This window comes from Microcaecilia unicolor, unplaced genomic scaffold, assembly GCF_901765095.1.
Source record: "Microcaecilia unicolor unplaced genomic scaffold, aMicUni1.1, whole genome shotgun sequence".
Taxonomy (NCBI): domain Eukaryota; kingdom Metazoa; phylum Chordata; class Amphibia; order Gymnophiona; family Siphonopidae; genus Microcaecilia; species Microcaecilia unicolor.
Genome location: NW_021963012.1, coordinates 193,417 through 210,313, shown reverse-complemented (window position 1 = coordinate 210,313; position 16,897 = coordinate 193,417). Strand labels below are relative to the sequence as shown.

Sequence of the window (16,897 nt, the reverse complement as noted above, 5' to 3'; positions counted from 1 at the left end):
GCAAAATTGTACCCCATACTCCAAATCTCTCTGTGCCTCAGCTCTAATCCCAGCTCTGACCCTCTACGTGATTCTGGGTGAGTCACTTTCTCTTCCTACACATCAGTTCAAATCCCAGCTCTGTCACTGACTCTCTGTGTGATCCTGGGTGAGTCACTTTCTCTTCCTACACATCAGTTCAAATCCCAGCTCTGTCACTGACTCTCTGTGTGATCCTGGGTGAGTCACTTTCTCTTCCTACACATCAGTTCTAATCCCAGCTCTGTCACTGACTCTCTGTGTGATCATGGATGAGTCACTTTCTCTTCCTACACATTAGTTCTAATCCCAGCTCTGTCACTGACTCTCTACATGATCCTGGATGAGTCACTTTCTCTTCCTACACATCAGTTCAAATCCCAGCTCTGTCACTGACTCTCTGTGTGATCCTGGGTGAGTCACTTTGTCTTCCTGTGTCTCAGTTCTAATCCCAGTTCTTTCAGGGACTCTGTGTGTGATCCTGGGTGAATCCTTTATTTCCCTGGGTCTGAGTTTACTTTAATAATAACAAAATGATAAGTAGTACTAGTACTGAAGTTTTGCTTATAGTCCAGGCACTAGAAATGTGCTGCTAGGTCCTCCACCTTTGAGGTGGCTGCACTCTTCTGAACTAGTTACAACGGGTAACGTACATTGAAGCCCTGTTTGGATGAAAAGTGCTGAATGTATTCTTTTTAATCATTATTAGTAACTTTGCAGTCACAGAAAAGGGAATCCTGGAAAGTCCCTCTGGGTCAGCGTCTCCTTGGATCATAAGAGGACCTTTAAGAACCCCTCCATCTGTGAATAGGAAGAAACATGCGTCCACAATGCACAGAGGATCCAAATGGCTCCTGTTGTTCCTTTAAGAGAGGAGATTTTTCCTTTTGCTTCAAGCAGAGATACCCACAGGGAAATAACACTTGGAGGGAAATGCCGCAGAGGTTTTCCGCAGGAGTGCGAGGTCTCAGCTGCATTCAAGGTATGTAAAGGGGATGCATCAGGTCCTGCCCATTAAGAGTCATGGTGAGGAGACGGGGGAGACGGACTCCGGCACTAACGTTGATGATATATACAATACTGAAGGAATAGGCCGCTGTTGATGGGAGTTTTGGAGTATGTCTTCATTACAGAGCATTTCCTAACTCCTGGGATAAGCTTGGCATTGAACTGGAAGCTAATGGGCAGAATGCACCAATCCTAGTCCTGCAGAACACAGGTAGGACAAGGTGCTGTGTTCAGAGGTACCTCTGGCAGAAGAGGGTTTGAGCTCTCTCCACAGGCCACACATTTATAAGTTATCCCCAGGCTGGTACTGGGGTTCTGTGGCAGTGAAGTAGTCTTCCAAAAAGCCCTGGAGATACTCAAAAGTGGGTCTCTCTTCAGGATCTTTCTTCCAGCAGTGAATCATGAGCTCATGCATGGAGCTGGGACAGTCCTGGGGACAGGGCATCCGATATCCCCGCTCCACCTGCTCCAGCACTTCCCGGTTGTTCATCCCTGAAAAAGAGGAAGGATGAGAAGAACAGAATTGGGATTGTCTGTTTTAAGCCTATTCTATAAAGAGGTTCAGACACCTATTTGTCTTACTGAAGTATTGGAGTTGCGGTTAGATGGAAACCACAGACATTTACAGCAGCTCATGAGCAGGGTATTTTAGAAAGGACATTTGCAAAGACTTGTAACCTGGCTTGGCCACTGTTGTAAACAGGACACTAGGCTTGATGGACCTTCAGCCTGTCCCAGTATGGCTAATCTTATGTGTGGAAGCTGGGGTTTGTGGGTAGGTGTAGGAGCTGGGGTTCTTGGGTAGGAAGAAGGAGAGGTAGAGGTGGAAACTGGGGTTGGAGGGTAGGGAGTAGGTGAGGTAGGTGTGGGAGCTGGGGTTGGTGGGTAGGGAATAGGTGGGTAGATATGGAAACTGGGGTTGGAGGGTAGGGAGTAGGTGAGGTAGTTGTGAGAGCTGTTGTTGGTGGGCAGATGTGTGAACTTGGGTTGGTGGGCAGAGAGTAGGTGGGGTAGGTGTTGGAGCTGGGGTTAGTGGATAGGGAGTAGGTATGGGAGCTGAGATTTGTGGGTAGGGATTAGGTGGGGTAGGTGTGAGAGCTGGGGTTTGTGGGTAGGTTTGAGAGCTGGGGTTGGAGGGTAGGGAGCAGGTGGTGGGTCAGTGTGGGAGCTGGGGTTTGCTGGTAGGGAGTAGGTGGGGTAGGTGTTGGAGCTGGGGTTAGTGGATAGGGAGTAGGTATGGAAGCTGAGATTTGTGGGTAGGGATTGGGTGGGGTAGGTGTAAGAGCTGGGGTTTGTGGGTAGGTTTGAGAGCTGGGGTTGGAGGGTAGGGAGCAGGTAGGGTAGGTGTGAGAACTGGGGTTGTTGTTGGTGGGGTAGGTATGGGAGGGTTGGTGGGTAGGGAGTAAGTGGGGTAGGTGCGATACGTGTGGGAGCTGGGGTTGGTGGGTAGGGTTTAGTTGGGGTAGGTGTGGGGGCTGGGTTTGGTCAGTAGGGAGTAGTTGGGGTAGGTGTGGGAACTGGGATTCGCAGGTAGAGGATAGGTGAGGTAGGGGTGAGAGCTGGGGTTGGTAGGGAGGGAGTAGGTGAGGCTAGTTATTAGGGGATAGGAGGTAGTTAGTTGAGACAGTCATCAGTGCTGGGGTAGTTTGGGGATAAGGATAGATGGAGGGGCTGGGTAGTCATGGGAAGGAATGGAGGTAGCTTTAGGGGTGCAGGTAGCTGTGAGGGGGTATTTGGAGGGTAGGTTTGAGAACTGCAGGTAGGGGATGGATTTTGGACATGGAGGGGGGGGGGGGGAATAGTTTCCCAATACGAAAACTGCTCATTCCAAGAAGCAGAAGGTGAAGACCCCTACGATATGTGGCTAAATAATGATTAGTGATCTTGATTTCTATAAATAAACGTTTCTCACACTGGGGGACTCTACTGCCCCCTCTGCCTTGGAGATGAACTGACTGATACCAAGTGCTGATTGGGGTTATCCCTGGAGTTTCAGTGGTGGTATCTGGATAATGCAGCTGGAAAACACTGCAGACTGCTCCAGCGCTGTGTCCAGATAGAGTTGGGTGGTCTGTGGGCAGAGCAGGGACGGTCCTGTCAGCTGCATTATTCAGGTCTCTAACTGGATAAATATCTACATATCAGAATGAATATCGCTGGTATCACCCAGCATCGTGTTTCCAACAGTGGCCAATTCAGGTTACAAGTACTTTCCCAAAACAGTACTATCTAGATTCTAGCATTGATTATTTATTAAAAAAAAAAAAAAAAATCCAACATCCCTGCTGAATATTGGCCAGACACTTTCTATTCAACCGAACAGAAGTTCTAAGGAGTTACTCACAAGCATCAAGAATGTTTGTCTTGGGAAGCCACTTCACCCTCCATTACCTCAGGTACAACCCCCCACTCCCCCCAGAATTCAGCCTGTGCTGGTCAGTGGTTTTAAAGTTGCCAACTGCCGCAGACTGAATCAAATCTGGATATTCAGCGCCAGGGACACATCCGGAAACCAGCACTGAATATCCAGGTCAGCCGCTGACCCAGAAGTTACGAAGGCATTGGTCGATATTCAGACCTGCCTGTGGGCAGAGACAGGACTGGCTTTTGTGTAGTCCATGGCTGCTGAGGGGGCGGCAAGATTCCCCTGGGCCTGACCTCCAAGGGGGGCATTGCATCAGCAGCCCAGGTGAGATTAGGTATCTCCCCCCCCCCCCCTTCGTCATCTACTTGCCTGGAGTCATTGATTGGCAGCCAGCAGCAATCGAGAGAGACCGCTCTGCCAGCCATGGGTCCTTCTTCCTGCCATGCCCCGCCTCCTGTGAAGTAACTTCCTGCTTCCACATAGGCGTGACATGATGACAGGAAGGACACATGGCCAGCAGAGCAGTCTCTCCCGATCGCTGCTGCCTTGCTACCTGCCATTCATTGACTCCAGGCAAGTAGTGTACTGGGAAGGGGGGGGGGCTCCTTAACATTGCTTGCCCCAGGCCCGGCTCTGTCTCTTCTCTGCCCGCTTACCTGTGTGGCTCTGGTGCTGAATATGGTCTGTAACTGCACAATGCCACAATGATCACAGGTAGGGTTACTATATGTCCGGTTTTACCCAGACATGTTGTCTTTTTGAGGACATGGCCGGGCAACCGGGCGGGTTTTGCCCGTTTGTCCGGATTTCCTACCCTGTTATGAATCGGCGCTGGGACCGTCAGCACTCAGCATTGCAAGGAGAACAGGATGGAGGGCAGCGCTCCGGGCAGGAAAGAAGGGCCTCTTTCCTGCCCCGGAGAGGTCACTAGACCACCAGGGCAGTAGAGTAAGGGGAGGGGAGGACACCCTTAGGTGTGTGTGGGGCGAGGGTATCGTGTCTTCTTTTTGGGGTGAGCAAATATGGTAATCCTAATCACAGGGAATACTGAGCAGCACTGCATGGTTAAATGCCACTGAAAACCCAGCAATGGCCACCTTAGCAGGGTTTAAGTGTGCAGGAGCCTGTCCTGCTCACTTAAACCACGCTGAATATCTACCCCTGAGAATGTAAAATTACTTAGTACTTCATGTAAATCACCTCAAACTACAACTGAAAAATCTCTTCCCTTCCCTTTTCTGGGGGAAAAATAATTCTCTGAAAATGTAATGTAATGGGAGCAAATTTGGTAAGAGGTAAACTGCTGAAAAGACACAGTGGGCCCGATATGTAGCGCTATTTAACTGGCCAGGAACAGCTTCTGGCTAGTTAATTAACGCTTAGCCAGCTAACAGCTAATGTTCTGCACGAGGCAGTCGGTTATCTCAGCTGAATATTAGCGCTTAGCAGCTATGTCACATGAATATTCAGCACCAACCGGCTAAGTTTAGCAGATAAGAAAGGCCACATATAAATAGCAGGCCTATCTTTAACCCCTAAGCACTTAACTGATATTGGCTTAACTGGTTAAGTTGCTACAGACAAAACAGAAACCTGGCATTGAATATCCAGGGTCAGTGCCAGCAGGGGAAGCTAACCACACTGCCTGATACGCCACGGGTGGGCCTGGGTGGGCCCAATTTGGACTCAGGCCCACCCAAAATTCTGGCACTCTTGCTGTGGCTGCCAGGGATCCCTAAATCCCACCAGCTGAAAATGTCCTCATTCGTCCTCCTCGGACAGAGCCGGCAGCACTTGTCTTGAACTGACGCCAACACTGGCCCCTCTGCACATGCTCAGTTTTCATGCATGGCACAGGTACACTGCGACACAGTGGTGTAGCTACGTGGGGCCAGGGGGGGCCTGGGCCCCCGTAGATTTGTCCTTGGACCCCCCTGCCGATGACCCTCTCGACCTCCCCCTCCCGCCGCCAACCCGCCATCGCCTGCCTTTGCTGGTGGGGGACCCCAACCCCCGCCAGCCGAGGCCCTCTTCGTCTCGCCAAAGGCTTCCTTCTGTTTCTGACGTCCTGCACGTACAACGTCAGAAATAGAAGGAAGCCTTTTGTGAGAAGAAGAGGACCTCGGCTGACGGGGGTTGGGGTCCCCCACCAGCAAAGGTAGGCGATGGCGGGTTGGTGGTGGAAGGGGGGGTCGAGAGGGTCGTCGGCGGGAGGGGGGCAAAGTTGGTGGTGGTGGCGGCGGGGTCGGCAATGGCAGGGGGGGGCGGTGGTGCCGGGGGGGGGCTAGAAAGTGCCCCCTCACCTCGGGCTCTGGACCCCCCTCCCGCCGGTCTGGCTACGCCCCTGCTGCGACAGACTACCACTTGGAAGAATGCTAGCTGCCCGAGGAGGAGGAGGAGGTCTTCAGCTGGCAGGGCTTGGGGATCCCTGCCAACTCAGCTATTTAATATTTTGGGTTGGGAGGGGAACGGAGAGCAGTGAGTGGGGTTGGGGATGAATTCCATGCCCACCCACCTTGGGCTCAGTCCCACCCAAAAATCAGCCATCTAGCTATGCTCTTGCCTGATTCTGGCTGAATATCGGGGGGATTGAATTAAAAATGTTAGATTGGACTGGGGTTCCAGAATAATAAGCCCCTCCCATTTCTCTTGGAAAAGAAGTTTCAGCTTCTGTAGCATATTCCCACCTTTCATAAATCCCCCTGACAAATACCCTAAATTGTCAACTACCTCATCCCCCAAAACATCCCTTCTACAACTAGTCCTTACTCCCCAACTAAATCCACCACCCAGAACTACTCCACCTTCCAATTACTCTCATCCACCCAATCTGTTTTACTGTTCTGGGATCTCGCCAGGGACTTGTGACCTGGATGGGCCACTGCTGGAAACAGGATACTGGGCTTGATGGACCTTCGGTCTGTCCCCGTATGGCGACAATTATGCTTATGTTCTCAATCTACCCTCCGCCCCCCACAACTACTCCCACCCATCAAACCTATCCTCCCATAACTACACCCACTCCCAAACACTGCTTGAAGCTGAGTCCACAAAGTATAATCCAAACTCAATTGAGAATAAACCACCAATGTACTAAAATACTACTCAATGAAAACTGAGGGAATAAGTGTCCGATAGACAAGATATTATATCAATATAAAAAGTAATGAATGAAAGTAGACCATCAGGAAAAGCCTTAACATCAATGCAAGTTGCAAAGGGTGGCCCCCTGATTCCTCTCTTTAAACCATCACTGGTCTACTTCATTATAATTCCACTACAGCATAACATCAATGCCTAAAACATTCTCCAGACGACTAAAGTTGACCTTATTCACACAGATATTCCCAACTCAAAACTGCTCAGTTATCAGAGAAAATACTTACCTTAGGATTCAGGCACAACCAATTTAATGCTTAGAGGCGTCTCAAGATGAGAAGGTATTTCAATTGGTTGTGTGTGTGTCTACCTTTGACTTACAAGGGTAGGGGATGGCTTTGTTCAAGGAGGGTGAAGGTAGGTGTGGGAGCTGGGTTGGGAGAAGGTGGGGCGAGTTACTTGGGGATAGCTGGAAGGTTGAGGGTAGTTATGGGGTCTGGAGAAGTGGGGTAGTTGGGTTAGTTTTGATGGTGGAGGTCAGGGCAGTTGAAGGTAATTTTGGAAGGTAGGGATAGTAGAGGATAGCTTTCGGGACAGAATAGCTTGGGGTGGGGGTTGCAGTGGGGAAGAGCTTTGGGAGGCAGGGTAAGTTTGCTGCAGAAGTTGGAACTTCTATTAAAATACATTGAGCCAAGCTCTCTGTTTTTTTAGGGATTTGGGGGGGGGGGGTGTTATTTCTCTGAATCCCCTTTTCTAACTTGCTGTGTCTTTATACCAGTTCTTCCCATAGGCATCGCTTTGGGAGAGTTACATTACATAAGTATTGCCATACTGGGAAAGACCAAAGGTCCATCGAGCCCAGCATCCTGTTTCCAACAGTGGCCAATCCAGGTCACAAATACCTGGCAAGATCCCAAAGAGTAGCAACATTCCATGTAGAACCCCAAAGAGTAGGAAGATTCTAGAATTCTAAAGAATAAAAAGATTCCATTCAGAATTTCAAAGTGTAGCAACATTCCATTTAGAACCCCAAAGAGTAGCAAGATTCCATTCAGAATCCCAAGTACATAAGTATTGCCAAACTGGGACAGACCAATGGTCCATCAAGCCCAGCATCCTGTTTCCAACAGTGGCCAATCCAGGTCACAAATACCTGGCAAGATCCCCAAAAAGTACAAAACATTTTATACTGCTTATCCCAGAAATAGTGGATTTTCCCCAAGTCCATTTAATAATGGTCTATGGACTTTTCCTTTAGGAAGCCGTCCAAACCTTTTTTAAACTCCACTAAGCTAACCGCCTTTACCACATTCTCTGGCAACGAATTCCAGAGTTTAATTAAACGTTGAGTGAAGCAACCTTTTCTCCGATTCGTTTTAAATTTACTACATTGTAGCTTCATCGCATGCCCCCTAGTCCTAGTATTTTTGGAAAGCGTGAACAGATGCTACACATCTACCCGTTCAACTCCACTCATTATTTTATAGACCTCTATCATATCTATTTTGCATCCAGAGAGACACACATTTCTTTCCAACTTCTCCTGGGTCAATGCATTTTGAAAAAGTGCTCAGAATCAGCACAGCAAGTACTGCAGTGATTGTGGCAATAGAGGTGCATCAGAATTTGTGGAGTCTTGGAATAGGCACAGAAGATTCCCGAGGGGCAGGAAGGATGTGTAGGGCAGAGAAGGAAATCTGTATTTTTCTATCAGACTGAGTGTTGCTGAGACGCGTTCCTGTTCTCACCTGGGTAAGGCACTCTCCCCTTGGTTACCAGCTCTGTCAGTAAAATACCAAAGGACCACACATCTGATTTAATGGTAAACCTCCCGTACAGTGCTGCCTCTGGTGCTGTCCATTTGATGGGAAACTTGGCACCTAGAATAGGAAGCAGAGACCGGTCACATTAATGCAAAATCATGCACACTGGAAACTGTAGTATTGAGTGCACATTAGTACGCAACAATAAATAAGAACATAGGAAATTGCTCTACTGGATCAGAACAAAGGCCCATCTATCCCAGTATCATGCTTCCAACAGAGACCAGTTCACAAGTACCTGGCAGAAACCCAAATAGTAGCAACATTCCATGTTACCAATCCCAGGGCAAGCAGTGGCTTTTCCCATGTTTCTCTTAACAACAGACTATGGACTTTTCCTCCAGGATCTTGTCCAAATCTTTTTTTAAAACCCAGATATGCTAACCACTGTTACCACATCCTCCAGCAATGAGTTCCTGAAGGACTTGGCGAACGCCTTTACGGTACTATGTAAGCCACATTGAGCCTGCAAATAGGTGGGAAAATGTGGGATACAAATGTAACAAATAAATAAATAAATAAATACCTTGTCTCTTACTTCAGGGAGAGGAAGGGGATAGGAGGTAGTGTGAGCAAGTGCAAAGTGATGCATGTGAGAAAGAGGAACCCGAATTATAGCTACGTCATGCAAGGTTCCACGTTAGGAGTCACAGACCAAGAAAGGGATCTAGGTGTCGCCGTTGATGATACGTTGAAACCTTCTGCTCAGTGTGCTGCTGCGGATAAGAAAGCAAATAGAATGTTAGGTATTATTAGGAAAGGAATGGAAAACAAAAATGAGGACGTTATAATACCTTTGTATCGCTCCATGGTGCGACCGCACCTTGAATATTGTGTTCAATTCTGGTTACCGCATCTCAAAAATGATATAGTGGAATTAGAGAAGGTGCAGAGATGGGCAACAAAAATGATAAAGTAGATGGGATGACTTCCCTATGAGGAAAGGCTAAAGCGGCAAGGGCTCCTCAGCTTGGAGAAAAGGCGGCTGAGGGGAGATTATGATAGAGGTCTATAAAATAATGAGTGGAGTGGAATGGGTAGATGTGAAGCGTCTGTTTACGCTTTCCAAAAATACTAGGAGTAGGGGGCATGCGATGAAGCTACAATGTAGTAAATTTAAAACGAATCGGAGAAAATGTTTCTTCACTCAACGTGTATTTAAACTCTGGAATTTGTTGCCAGAGAATGTGGTAAGGGCGGCTGCTTAGCGGAGTTTAAAAAAGGTTTGGACGGCTTCCTAAAGGAAAAGTCCATAGACCATTATTAAATGGACTTGGGGAAAATCCACTATTTCTGGGATAAGCAGTATAAAATGTTTTGTACTTTTTTGGGATGTTGCCAGGTACTTGTGACCTGGATTGGCCACTGTTGGAAACAGGATGCTGGGCTTGATGGACCTTTGGCAATACTTATGTACGTACTTATGTAAGGGGAGAGGGTCTTTGTTATATTATGTTATTTTCACTGTAAAAGACTGGTAAGGCGCCAAATTCAAAAGTGGATAAGGGATGGAGTCATGTTAAGTGCCAATATTCAGCCCCTCACTGCATAAGTAAACCAGTGAAGTCAGGCTGCATAAATAACAGTTATATCTTTAAGCAGCTTGGCATATGCGGGAAAGCGCTGAATATTTTATTTATTTATGTAACACATTTATACCCCACATTTTCCCACTAGTTGGAGGCTCAATGTGACTTACAAAGTACCAAAGGACATATTACAGTTCATTAATATACAATTAAACAATGTAATAATAGGACAGAATCATATAGATAACATATTAAACAACCAGGTAATAAAGGATAGTAGAAGATCGATAATGTCCAAGAGTTTTGGTGTGACCAGGAGAAGTGGATTAGGTTACGTCTGTGGAGTAAGCTTTCTTGAACAGGGAGGTCTTCAGAAGTTTTCTAAAGTTTAGATAGTTCTGATTTGACTTTAAAATTTTGGGCAGTGCATTCCAAATCTATGTGGCTATGAAGGAGAAGCTGGATGCGTAGATAGATTTGTATTTGAGGCCGTTGCAATCTGGATAATGTAAGTTAAGACAGGAACGGGAAAGACTGGAGCTATTTCTGGGAGGTAGATCTATTAGATTTAACATGTATCCGTAGATAATTTTACGAATCAAGGCACAGATCTTAAAAGCAATACGTTCTTTAATGGGAAGCCAGTATAATTTTTCGCAAAGGGGTATGGCAGATTCAAATTTTGCTTTGCCAAGGATCAATCTCGCTGCTGTGTTCTGGGCGGTCTGAAGTTTCTTAATTAGTTGTACTTTACATCCTACATAGATTGCGTTGCAGTAATCCAAATGGCTTAATACCAATGATTGAACCAAACTGCGAAAAACATCTCGGGGAAGAAAAGATTCCACATTGAGTAAAACATTTTCTTTGTGCTGCAATTCACTTGGGTTTCCAGTGTCAGGTTCCGATCAATTGTGACACCAAGTAATTGTAGGCTATTCGAGATAGGTAGTGAGTAATTAGGGATATTTAAAGTTTTGGGTTTGTACTTATTGTGTTGAGAAGATAGGATGGGGCAGTGAGTCTTCTCAGTATTCAATTTCAATTGAAATGAGTTAGCTCATGCATCCATTGTATTCAAGCCTAGCCTGATTAAATTGGTGATTTCAGTTAAGTCCTGTGTGAAAGGTATATATATTGTAACATCATCAGCGTAAATAAATGGATTTAAGCCTAGATTATACAGGGAATTAGCCAATGGTATCATCATTATGTTGAAGAGTGTTGGCGATAGCGGTGATCCTTGAGGGACTCCGCAGACAGCTTTCCAAGAAGATGAAATAATTGACTTCGATTTCACCTGATATGATCTGTGAGATAAAAAAAACCTTTAATCCATCTAAGTACATTTCCGCCAATCCCAAAATATTCAAGAAGATGCAGTAAGATGTCATGGTTAACCATATCAAATACGCTGGACATGTCAAATTGGAGGAGAAGTATACTTTGCCACCAGCAATCAGTTGTTTAAATTTAGCCACAACTGACTTAACTGGCTCAAACCCCCCCAGATATTCATTGATAGAGATCTGTAATCTGTCATTAAAGATGTCCATAGTTCTTGAGGATCGGAGGGTGGCCAATGTTACGCCAGTTTTAAAAAGGGCTCCAGGGGTGATCCGGGAAATTAGTCAGCGCCGGATAAAATAGTGGAAACTATTATAAAGAATAAAATAACGAACCCATAAATAAACATGGTTTAATAGGACAGACTCAGCCAAGGGAAGTCTTGCCTCACCAATTTGCTTCATTTTGTTGAAGGTGTGAATAAACATGTGGATAATGGAGAGCCGGTTGATGTAGTGTATCTAGATTTTCAGAAAGCTTTTGAGAAAATTCCTGAGAAACTGCTGAGAAAATTAAAAAGTCATGAGATAGGAGGCAGTGTCCTTCTGTGGATTAAGAATTGATTATTGGACAGAAAACAGAGGGTAAGGTAAAATGGTCATTTCTCTCAATGGAGGAGGGTGAACAGTGGAGTGCCGCAGGGATCTGTACTGGGACCAGTGCTATTTAACCTATTTATAAATGATCTGGAAATTGGAACAAACAAGTGAAATGATTAAATTTGCAGATGACACAAAACTTTTCAAAGCTGTTAAAACAAATGGATTGTGAAAAGTTGCAGCAAGACCTTAGCAAACTGGAAGACTGGGCATCCAAATGGCAGATGAAATTTAATATGGACAAATACAAAAGTGATGCACTAGGGTCCACCTTAGCAGTCAACACTCAAGAAAAAGATCTGGGTGTCATTGCAGACAATATGTGGAAATCTTCTGCCCAGTGTGTGACTGCGGCCAAAAAAGCAAACAAGATACTAAGAATTATTAGGAAATGGATGCAAAATAAGACCATCAATATTATAATGCTTCTGAATCTCTCCATGGTGTGTCCGCACCTTGAGTATTGTGTTCAATTCTGGTCGCCGTAGTTCAAAAAAGAGCGACTAAAATGATAAAAGGGATGGAACTCCTCTTGTCCGAGGAAAGGCTAAAGAAGTTAGGGCTCTTCAGCCTGGAAAAGAGATGGATGAGGGGCTTTTTTTGTACCAGCACCTTTTCTTTCTTGCCCGTTCTTCCCCCCATCTCCTGTCTGCTTGCATCACTCTCCCTGGGTCTAGCACCTCTCTTTCCCCCTCCATCCTTGTTCCAGTGTCTGTCCATCTCCCTCCCTCTCTGCAAGCCTTCTGACTTTTTCCCTTTGCTGCTGGTAGCAGCACTCCATCAATTAAATCAGCCTGCTTCACACTTCCCTATGACGCGTCCAGCCCTCATTGATGCAACGTTCTGCTTCTGCAAGGGTAGGACACATCTCAGGGAAGGCCCAAAGCCCCAAGGCAGTCTGAATATACACTAAAGGCAGTACCTTTAGTGTATACTCTAGTGGATCCTCCTCTACTTCTATCCCACTGTCAGTTGGTGTTCCTCAGGGATCTGTCCTGGGACCTCTTCTTTTCTCCATCTGTACTTCTTCCCTTGGTACTCTGATCTCATCCCATGGTTTTCAGTATCATCTTTACGCTGATGACTCCCAGATCTACCTCTCCACACCAGAAATCTCAGCAGGAAGCCAGGCCAAAGTATCTGCCTGCCTGTCTGACGTTCCTGCCTGGATGTCTCAGCGCCATCTGAAACTAAACATGACCAAGACTGCACTTCTTATCTTTCCCCCTAAACCAATCTCTCCTCTTTCCCCATTCTCTATTTCTGTGGATTACACTCTCATCCTTCCTGTCTCATCAGCTCGTAACCTTAGGGTCATCTTCGACTCCTCCCTCTCCTTCTCTGCACATATTCAGCAGTCTGCTAAAACCTGTCGTTTCTTTCGCTATAATATCACCAGAATTTGCCCTTTTCTTTCTGAGCACACTACCAGAACCCTCATCCACGCTCTTATCACCTCTCGCTTAGACTATTGCAACTTCCTTCTCACAGGTCTCCCACTTAGCCATCTCACTCCTCTTCAATCTGTTCAAAATTCCGCCAGTGTTGTTATGCTCATATTAGCCCTCTCCTCAGGTCACTTCACTGGCTTCCTATCCGTTTCCGCATACAGTTCAAACTCCTCTTATTGACCTATAAGTGCATTCACTCTGCAGCTCCTCAGTACCTCTCTCAGGGCATGATCGGTTTTGAAACCAAGCATGAACGCCTGAGAGGAAAAACAGCCGCTTTGCAAGCAATGGGCAGAACAGCAATGCTGGAGGAAGACCTGCAGTCCTCCGGGTCCTCCCCAGCCTCCAAGGGGGGCCCGGCGCTGGAGCTTTTCTCTCTCCTGCTCCTGTGGGGACTTGATCACTCGGGTCCCGTCAGGAGTAGGAGAGCGAGACCCCGGTGCTGGGCCCCTTTGGAGGCCTGGGCCCGGGGAAGTTTGCCCTCCTTGCCTCCCCTCTTGGCAGCCCTGGAAACAGGGATAGAGAGATGGAGGTGCTGGTCTAATGGATCGGGGCGGGGGGGGGGGGGGGGGGGGGGGGACAGACAGGAAGTGTTGCTGGGCCTAGAACATTTATCATTCCCACCTTAGTAATTCCCTTATCTCATATTTGTCCTGTTTGTCTTCCAGGCGTCCACCGCTCTCTCTGTGAAAAAGCATTTCCTGACGTTACTCCTAAGTCTCCCTCCCTGCAACCTCCATTCATGTCCTCTAGTTCTACTGCCCCTACGTCACTGGAAGAGGTTTGTTTGAATTTTAATATCTTTCAACTACTTAAATGTCTGTATCATACCACCTCTCTCCTTTTCTCTAGCGTAAACATATTGAAGTCCTCCAGTTTCTTCTCATATATGTCATGGCACAAATCCTGTACCATTTTTGTCGCCTTCCTCTGAACTACCTCAAGTCTTTTAATATCCTTGAAGAGATTCAGCCTGCAAAACTGGACGCAGTACTGCAAATGGGGCCTCACCAATGACTTGTACAGGGGCATTAACGCCTCCTTTCTTCTGCTGGTTTTGCCTTTCTCTATGCAACAGTCACCACCTTGACACATTGATTCTCCACCTTGAGATCCCCAGACACTATCACCCCCACTGTGTTTGGGGTTTTTTAGCCTCTTTTTGTTGGGACCCATCAATGAAATGAAATCCAATCTCTCTGGAAAAACAATGGAAGCAAACTGAGGATGTCATTGAAAGAAGGGGCAAAGCCGTTTTCATGGCCTTGGCCCACCTCCATCACAATAAGTAAAGTGGAATCCAACGGAAATGGAAGGACTTTGTTTTGATCAATAAATTTTGTTTCATTTTGATAATTAGCTTTGCCTGCAGGGATATCAATATAGAAATTGATAGGCAATAGTAATCATGTAGTGACTGGGAGCTGCATTTCAAGAAACAGATGAATAATATTGCATTATTTAAATTGCTAAACGGCCCGATACTGTTCATATCTTTGTAGGCCAGGCTTGGGTTGGGATAAGAGCAGATAAAAAACTATCCAGACAGCAGTAATATTCAGACTTCAGAATAGTCTGAAAATCTGGGACGCTCAACAATGAATTTGAGCTTACTATGTAAGCAGTGGGTACAAAAAAAATCAGATGAATCACTACTTCGCATCTGTTAGTTATAAGCACACATTTTTTGAGGGGGTACTTGGGGGTACTGAGTACCGGCACCTTTTACATCATCTGCTAAAACTGACCCATGGACCTGAAGTTTTAATGAAAGAGCTCAGGCGTTAGGGCTTGCAGATCTTTGGGGAGGAATGGTGAGCCCTGTCCAGCATGCAGTTGCATGCTGGCAGGCCCCTGTTCCCCCCCCAAAGCAAACCTGCCAACAGGGGGCTGGAGGTCCGGCGGACCTCTGGTCCCCCCGATGACCCCCCCCCCCCAGGTTCAGGGAGGGCTGGAGAAAATGGTCATAGGGCCAAACCCTCTCCCTCCCTCCCTCCAAGCGAGCGACAGGGGGGGGGGCTGGAGGTCTGGCGGACCTCCGGTCCCCCCCGATGACCCCCCCACAGGTTCAGGGAGGGCTGGAGAAAATGGTCAAAGGGCCAAACCCTCTCCCTCCCTCCCTCCAAGCGAGTGACGGGGGGGGGGGGGGCTGGAGGTCCGGCGGACCTCTGGTCCCCCCCGACGATCCCATCCCCCCAGGTTCAGGGAGGGCTGGAGATCCGGTGCCTCCACACTAACTGCAACCTGAGTACTGCTTGCTAATGCAAATATTAATGCATGACCTGAACTGGGAAATGCCAGGCATGTATGTTCCAAGAAGTGCTACGTTAGATTTGCAGCTACCATGTGTTAATTTTCTGCAGCAGTGGCCCAAGGCAATCTGCCGCCTGAGGCAAGGATGAGATGCCACCCCCGCCCGCCCTGGGTCTGGCATTTCTCCCCTTTCCCTCCTCAACCCTCTTCCTCGCATTTACCTTATTTTTTGTCGTTTCCAAAAGGCAGTAGATGCAAAGATTCCCATAGGCTGCCCTGCCACAGTGCCACCTGCATCAGCATCTTCCCGCCTCTGAGGAAACAGGAAGTTACGTCAAGAGGCGGGCCACAGTAGGGAGAAGAGGCCAGTGCCGGAAGCAGGGCAGCCTATGGGAATCACTGCCACTGCCGCCTTTTGGAAAAGAAAAAAATAAGGTAAATGTGGGGAAGGCAAGGGGTGAGTGCTTCTCTCTGGAGAGTGTCGCTTGAGGCCCCTGCCTCAGGTGGCCTAATGGTAGGGCTACCACTGTTTTTCTCCGTTAAGCCACAATAATCTAACACACCTTAATAAAAAGGCCCCTTTTCGTTCACATAATCAAGTACTTCACCATTCAAAGTTCGATAAATCAAGAGACGGATCTTAACTGTTGATCTCTGAGTTGAAAAACGATTGGTTTTGATGCCACTCTGGCATTTACCTGAATCACCTTCCCTGGATGTCAAACATACCTCAGTAAATAAAACTCTTCTGGTGAATGAATTTAGAGCACCATAGACGACTGAACCCATATCAACTACTGTATCTTCAAATAACAATTTTATTTTATTTATTTGTTACATTTGAATCCCACATTTTCCCACCTTTTGCAGGCTCAATGTGGCTTACATATAACCGTTAATGGCATTAGCCGATTCCGGTCTGAACAAATACATGGTATGAATGAATACAAAGTGATATTATGGTAGAATGAGGTACATGTACAATTGGGGGGAACTTAGGGAGGGAACGGGGGAAGAAGAGTCAGGTAATGTCCGTTATGGTCTTTGGTTATGTTGTGTCGCAAGTGACCGGTATTTTTATGTTGGGTCGGTGGGGTATGCTCTTCTGAACAAGTCTGCCTTTAGTGCTTTCCGGAAATTTAGGTGGTCGAGCGTAGTTTTTACTGCTTTTGGCAATGAGTTCCATAGTTGTGCGCTTAGGTAGGAAAAGCTGGTTGCATAGGTGGATTTGTATTTGAGTCCTTTGCTGCTTGGGTAGTGGAGGTTTAGATATGATCGTGCAGATTTTGTGGTGTTTCTGGTTGGCAGGTCGATAAGGTCTGTCATATATTCCGGTGCCTCGCTGTAAATAATTTTGTGAACAGTTGTGCAGATTTTGAAGGTGATGCGTTCTTTGATTGGTAGC

At 46.8% G+C, this 16,897-nt stretch overlaps 1 protein-coding gene across 2 annotated transcripts in view; it reads right to left on the bottom strand.

Moving 5' to 3' along the window:
- Positions 1 to 1,309: 1,309 nt before the first annotated feature.
- LOC115458730 (tyrosine-protein kinase Fyn) overlaps positions 1,310 to 16,897 on the bottom strand; it is a 123,528-nt gene continuing 107,940 nt past the window's right edge. For both annotated transcript variants that reach the window (XM_030188554.1, XM_030188555.1), the window contains exons 11-12: positions 8,239 to 8,370; positions 1,310 to 1,518 (exon numbers count right to left, since the gene is read on the bottom strand). In XM_030188554.1, the coding sequence (XP_030044414.1) occupies positions 1,310 to 1,518; positions 8,239 to 8,370 (341 nt within the window). The remainder of the gene's footprint in view (positions 1,519 to 8,238; positions 8,371 to 16,897) is intronic.